Raw genomic sequence first — 6,613 nt, forward strand, 5'->3', positions numbered from 1 at the left:
CGGGTGTTTATCTGAAAAAGATCTCTACTATGATTCAATCTCTTAATAAATGTTAACATGATTCAACTCTACAATCGAATCATCTAATGACAAATGTACAGAACAAACAAGAAAACAGGAAACATTGGAGATGTGATATATCAAAACGAAAGTATCACCGAAAAGAACATATTCATATAACCGTTTATTATTTTAATAATATGTTTATTCCTTTAAAATTCGAATTTTGTATCAAAAATAGAAAATTCTATTTTAAGAAAACGGTTAAAACCAATATTCCGACCATATACACTTGCATGACTCAAAGCCACCAAAACGAGACGTCGAGAAGACTTCTGACTCTCACCTGTTTGTTAACGTTCTTGTCGTTATTGGCAGTTTGGCACCAACCCTCCCGTGTTTATTCTAATTTTGGTGCTCACCGGCCTGCAAATTTTGTTTCTACTCCCTCACCTTTCTGAAATCCGAATCTTTCTTTCTCTAATGGCGTCTTCTTCTTCTCCTACTACTTGTATATACCTGATCACACACACTCCTCCCAAGGTTCAATTCAATGGCTTCCGCCATGACTGCTTACATCGCCGTGGTGCTGACAACCATCATCCTTCTCTTTACTGTCACTCACTCATCGACCCTTGGAGTTGAATACGTGTCTCGTCTTCTTCAAGTTCAGGATCGAGAGAGAGCCCCGTCGTCTGTACAAATTTCTGCTGCTAGAGCGGTGCTTGATCGCCTCATTCCTTCCCATTCACCTAGTTTCGACTTTCAGATCATCACTAAGGTAAATTCAATATCGTTGACTAATTCTTTGTTTGTTTTTGCTGGTAATTCGTGACTTGGACCTCTGTATTTACTTTAGGTTTTAGTTTACTAGAATCGGATTCTGATATTTGATTTAGGCACATATTTTGTGAAAATTTAATTAACTGAGTAACTCAAATCAATCGGGTAATAATACTGTTATACTTCAAGTGAAACATACGCTTTTCTCTCTGATTTTTCATGTTCAACTATCCGTCATCGGAATTGAATTCATTCGTGTTTTTCTGAAAAGTAAAAATAAATTGGCAATCGGCAATAGCAGAAAAACTTAGGTTCAATCATGTTAATTCACAAATCATATATGGCCTAAACTAATTGCTCCAACAGCTTTAGAATCATTAAACTATCATAAACATTATGCGCAAACTAGTACTTGACACATTAAACAACCTTACAATCAAACTGAACCACTGTCGCTTTCTTATTTACAGGAGCATTGTGGTGGAGTATCCTGCTTTTCAATAAGCAATCATCCTTCTTCAAATGTGCAGGGTGCCCCTGAAATCCTGTATGATTATTCTTCCATTACTTACCAACTTCAAGATTCCATGTAATCAATTTGCTTTTTATTTACATTGGCTTCTTTTTTTGAAATCTTGATCAGAATACGTGGTGTGACTGGAGTGGAACTACTTTCTGGTGTTCATTGGTACTTGAAAAACTTGTGTGGGGCCCATATTTCATGGGACAAAACTGGTGGTTCACAACTATCTTCAGTGCCTAAACCAGGATCTCTTCCCCGAATGCAAGATGATGGACTTCTGATACAAAGACCCGTTCCTTGGAATTACTACCAGAATGCTGTCACATCTAGCTGTAAGTTGTTCATATATTATATTCCACTTAAATTTATCAAATATATTTAATAAATTTATACTTTTCAAAGATACATTTGCTTGGTGGGACTGGAAGAGATGGGAAAAGGAGATTGACTGGATGGCTCTTCAAGGCATCAATATGCCTCTAGCATTTACTGGCCAAGAAGCTATTTGGCAAAAAGTATTTCAGGTAGAAATACTTTTTTTACTTACCCTAATAACTCTTGTGTTCATCATATTCTTTTCTTTATCTTGATTCTTGATAAATGTTTGTTAATCTTTTAGCAGAAGTTTAATATTAGCAGTTCAGATTTGGATGATTTTTTTGGAGGGCCCGCATTTCTTGCTTGGTCACGCATGGCTAACTTGCACGGGTGTGTTTTTGTGTTCTTATGCTGCTTTCTGATTATCAACTTTATTTCACCTCTTATTATATAGTATATGTAAAGAACTAAAGATTATATATTGAATATTGATTGTAGATGGGGTGGCCCACTGCCTCAAAGCTGGCTAGATCAACAACTTGTAATGCAAAAGAAAATTTTAGCAAGAATGTATGAGCTAGGAATGACTCCAGGTACCTTAAGTTGTTGACTATATTGGTGATTTTACTTTTTTATCCTCCCTACTATTACTAACACTTGTATTATTGTGAATTGTGATGCAGTCCTACCAGCTTTCTCAGGAAACGTACCTGCAGCTTTGAAAAATGTGTATCCATCAGCAAAGATAACACGTTTAGGGAATTGGTAAGATTTAATTACCTCACTTCTAAACACAAGGGTAAAATGGTCATTTACTCGGCTTGAGACAGTTCATTTAGTTCAAAAAAGAAACAGTCTTTATGTATACAACACTTTATTGAGACAAATATGATCACCCATTCAGCCATTTTATCTATACATGACTTAATTGGACAAAAATAAGATAAACAAATCTTTAGCTTTCAGTTAAAATAAAAAAATAAAAAAATAATAATTAAAAAACATAGTTGTTACAGAAACCCCATAAAGATTTGAAGGTTTGCAACTTTTGTAGCTGCAAAAATTGGGGCAAAATTGTCCTACAATGGTTTTTTTTTTTTTTCTAAAACTAAAGCACGCATATAATGGTGATTATGTTATTCCTCCTAGGTTTACAGTTGACAGCAACCCTAAATGGTGTTGTACATATCTTCTTGATGCAACTGATCCTTTATTTATCGAGATTGGAAAAGCATTCATAAGTCAACAAGTCAAAGGTGCGTGAGTGTCTCTCAAAAATCAAAATCATCATATTATATTAGTAATATGATTTTCTTTTTACGTCTAATATATGTAATACTTAAGTTACTTTTTGTTGTCATCAGAGTATGGACGAAGCAGCCACATATACAACTGGTAAAACTGCTCTAACTAGATCATATTTATTTATTTATTTTATAAATGTCAGAATATCTTTATGATATAAAACTTATATTTGTAGTGATACATTTGATGAAAACACACCACCAACAGATGACCCAAATTACATTTCTTCTCTAGCTGCTGCAATCTTTAAGGGAATGCAAAGTGGTGATGATGAAGCTGTTTGGTTAATGCAGGTATACATTCAAACACAATTTTTTCATCAATATCTTATGAATCTTTTATTTAAAAATAACATATATATATTATTTTGTTAACAGGGATGGCTTTTTGCATATGATCCATACTGGAGACCTCCACAGATGCAAGCACTTCTACATGCAGTTCCCATTGGAAAAATGATTGTCCTTGACCTTTTTGCTGAAGTCAAACCTATCTGGACTAGTTCAGATCAGTTCTATGGTGTCCCTTATATCTGGTGCATGCTGCATAATTTTGCAGGAAATGTTGAGATGTATGGTGTTCTAGATTCTCTAGGATCTGGACCTGTTGATGCTCGTATTAGCAACAACTCAACAATGGTAAAATAACTAATAACTAATAAGTCAAGTCTCATTTCTAATATTCAAAATCATAATTTATTTGATTCTTAATGTTGTGTTTCACTTTTAGGTTGGTGTTGGAATGTCAATGGAAGGTATTGAGCAGAATCCTGTAGTTTATGATCTTATGTCTGAAATGGCATTTCAACATAAAAAAATCAATGTAAAGGTAACATTAACTAATTTTACCCATAATAGCAATGTACTTACATTTTTTTTACCAATAATAGTAATAAAAAATAATTAAGTAGATTGCTATTATGGTAAAAGAAAATAAAATTTTCCCTATTGTTCAATGTTTATACAGACATGGCTTGATTCATATTCAAGCAGAAGATATGGAAAATTTGTTCCCTTAGTACAAGAGGCATGGAACATATTATATCACACACTTTATAATTGCACAGATGGCGCTTATGTAAGTTTTTTTAAAATTCTTTTAATTTCACTAGCTAAATCTTGATTTTAATGTAATAAAGTTTTACAGGACAAAAATAGGGATGTGATAGTGGCATTCCCAGATGTTGATCCATCTTTTCTTTCTAGAAAATCTTTTTTGAATAAAAAAAATCAACTAAAAGACACAGATGAAGCTTTTGACAAACCCCATTTATGGTATTCAACCTCAGAAGTTATTCGTGCTCTACAACTTTTCATTGAAGGTGGAAATGAATTATCAGAAAGCAACACGTTTAGGTGAATATAAATATATAATTGCAATGATTGTGTTTGACTAGACAAATGGTTTCCTATTTTGACTTTGTTGACTAAATTCAGGTATGACTTAGTTGACTTGACAAGACAAGCATTGGCAAAGTATGCAAATGATTTATTTGTAGATGTGATTGAAGCGTATGAGTCAAAGTATAGTGATGGTGTTGTTTTCCTTAGTGAGAAGTTTCTTGAGCTTGTGGATGACATGGACATGTTATTGGGTTGTCATGAAGGGTTTTTATTAGGACCATGGTTGGAGAGTTCAAAGCAACTTGCAATAAACAGGGAACAAGAGAAACAGGTGAATTGGATTTTTTTTTATTTTTTAATACCAATATTTTTGTTTTTGACATTTTATTGATGATAACAGTATGAATGGAATGCAAGAACTCAAATCACAATGTGGTTTGACAACACGGATAAGGAAGCTAGTCTGCTCCGTGATTATGGTAAGTAGAAATAATGTACATTGGGTCCATGTGGACCCACAAGGAGCCCAATCCATATCCATATTGGAATTGAAACTCTGATACTGTAAGTCAGTGTACTGATATTACTTTATGTACAGGAAACAAATATTGGAGTGGGCTTTTACGAGACTATTATGGACCTCGGGCAGCCATTTATTTCAAATATTTGAAAGAAAGTTTAGCAAAAGGAAATGGGTTTAATTTAAAGAGTTGGAGGAAAGAATGGATTAAGCTTACAAATGAGTGGCAGGATGGTAAATATGTGTACCCTATTAAAAGCGAAGGTGATGCTCTCAACACCTCACGGTGGCTTTTTAATAAATACTTGCGTGATTCGGCTATAATAAGTGATCATTAGATTATATGACACTTCAAATTTACAATCAAATGTCAACTTTTATTGAATGAAACTTGAAATGTTTGTTAAGGTGAGCAAAGTTGAGCAGATTGATAACATTATTTCTTCTTGATGAGTTCAGAAACATGAGATTATAATCTCAAAGGCATGTATTCCAGGAATCGGTATCTATTTCAAGAACTCAACAACCTTTGTAATTATCTAGCATGTCAATTCTCGAAAATCCTTTACTTTAAAGGAACAATTCTCATCGAAACATCATTCCAAAATTTAGCCTGATAACCATTACCTACTTTAAGAATGCAAAACATGCTCAAATACAAACCATTACCTACTTCATAGTTGCACAAAAAACTCTTACAATGTTCAAACAATGGTCATTGTGTGAAACCTCACTCAAATTTTCCCCAAGTAACCATCATCACCATAAAGAGCTTTTATAACCTGCATCCACAAAGTATTCATCTCACCGAGAAAACGCTAAATCCATTTGAAAAGTAAAGCTCGGTTGAATAAAAATTATTATAAACTACAAGCCCTCTTTCTTTCCCCCATCTCTCCACCCAAATGAACGACATCTTAATGACTCTGAGAGTTTTAGGGTTTTAGGACTATTCAAAACTTTAAAAAAGACATGAAGTAATTTCCCAAACTACCCAAAACCTCAAGATCACCTAAACCCCCCAAAGGACTTTCTCAAAGTAGCTTCTTCAAGGACCACATGAAATCCTTCGATATCAATTATGGAAGAATAAAGTGGGTCATTAACCGAAGACTCGTTTCTATCATTAGCTTTTTTAGGAGATCCATTAACCAAAATGGACGTCGTAGAAGTCTTAAGAGCATCTTATATATAGCTTCACCATTTTAAAACCAAAATTCATTATACCGAGAACTTCATTTAAATAATCCCAAGATAAAGAGTTGTATGTTTTCTCAAAATCAACCTTGAAAATCATCATTTTTTCTCATTTCTTTTTGTACCAGCATAGAATTTCACTGAGAATTAAATGATCTAAAATTTAATGTCCTTTAATGAAGGCTAATTGTTCAATACTAGCCACGTCTAATATAACCATTGCTAACAGGTTAATTAAAAGTTTGTCAATATTTTTATATTGACAACATATACCGCTAATCAATCTATAATCTTTTATAAATTCTTGATGGTGCGTTTTTGGAATTAAGGAATATCATTTCAATCTTGGAAATGCAAAACCACCTTAATGACATCTTCTTTCTACCAGCTCCTAATATGGCTTAAAAAAACGAAAATGAAACCATTCGGATCCCACGGTTTTTTGTTCATGAAGTCATCATATTTCTATTCATGAAAACCCTTATTAACAATAAAAGACACTTTTTTGATAGAAACTCCTAATTTGTTTTGAAACACCAAAGTTCTTTAATTTTGTTGAACAAATACAAAATGCATATTATCCATTATTGTTGGTTGATTACATACATGACACAACCTATAATA

General features: G+C 33.3%; 1 protein-coding gene across 2 annotated transcripts; it reads left to right on the top strand.

Moving 5' to 3' along the window:
* The first annotated feature begins 320 nt into the window (after positions 1–320).
* LOC145107574 (alpha-N-acetylglucosaminidase-like) lies at positions 321–5,330 on the top strand. Of its 2 annotated transcripts, none has more exons than XM_079044476.1 (17): positions 321–781; positions 1,254–1,330; positions 1,427–1,638; positions 1,709–1,830; positions 1,926–2,014; positions 2,123–2,217; positions 2,308–2,389; positions 2,774–2,880; positions 2,989–3,019; positions 3,105–3,222; positions 3,307–3,567; positions 3,659–3,757; positions 3,896–4,006; positions 4,076–4,284; positions 4,366–4,603; positions 4,673–4,751; positions 4,871–5,330. In XM_079044476.1, the coding sequence occupies exons 1-17, from the start codon at positions 554–556 to the stop codon at positions 5,128–5,130; spliced, it is 2,418 nt and encodes an 805-aa protein (XP_078900602.1). In that variant the 5' UTR covers positions 321–553; the 3' UTR covers positions 5,131–5,330. The 2 variants fall into 2 exon arrangements, with proteins under 2 accessions (XP_078900602.1, XP_078900603.1); XM_079044477.1 differs by having other exon boundaries at positions 1,929–2,014.
* Positions 5,331–6,613: the final 1,283 nt, after the last annotated feature.

Source organism: Lactuca virosa, chromosome 4, assembly GCF_052849685.1.
Source record: "Lactuca virosa cultivar CGN04683 chromosome 4, Lactuca_virosa_CGN04683_v6, whole genome shotgun sequence".
Classification (NCBI taxonomy): domain Eukaryota; kingdom Viridiplantae; phylum Streptophyta; class Magnoliopsida; order Asterales; family Asteraceae; genus Lactuca; species Lactuca virosa.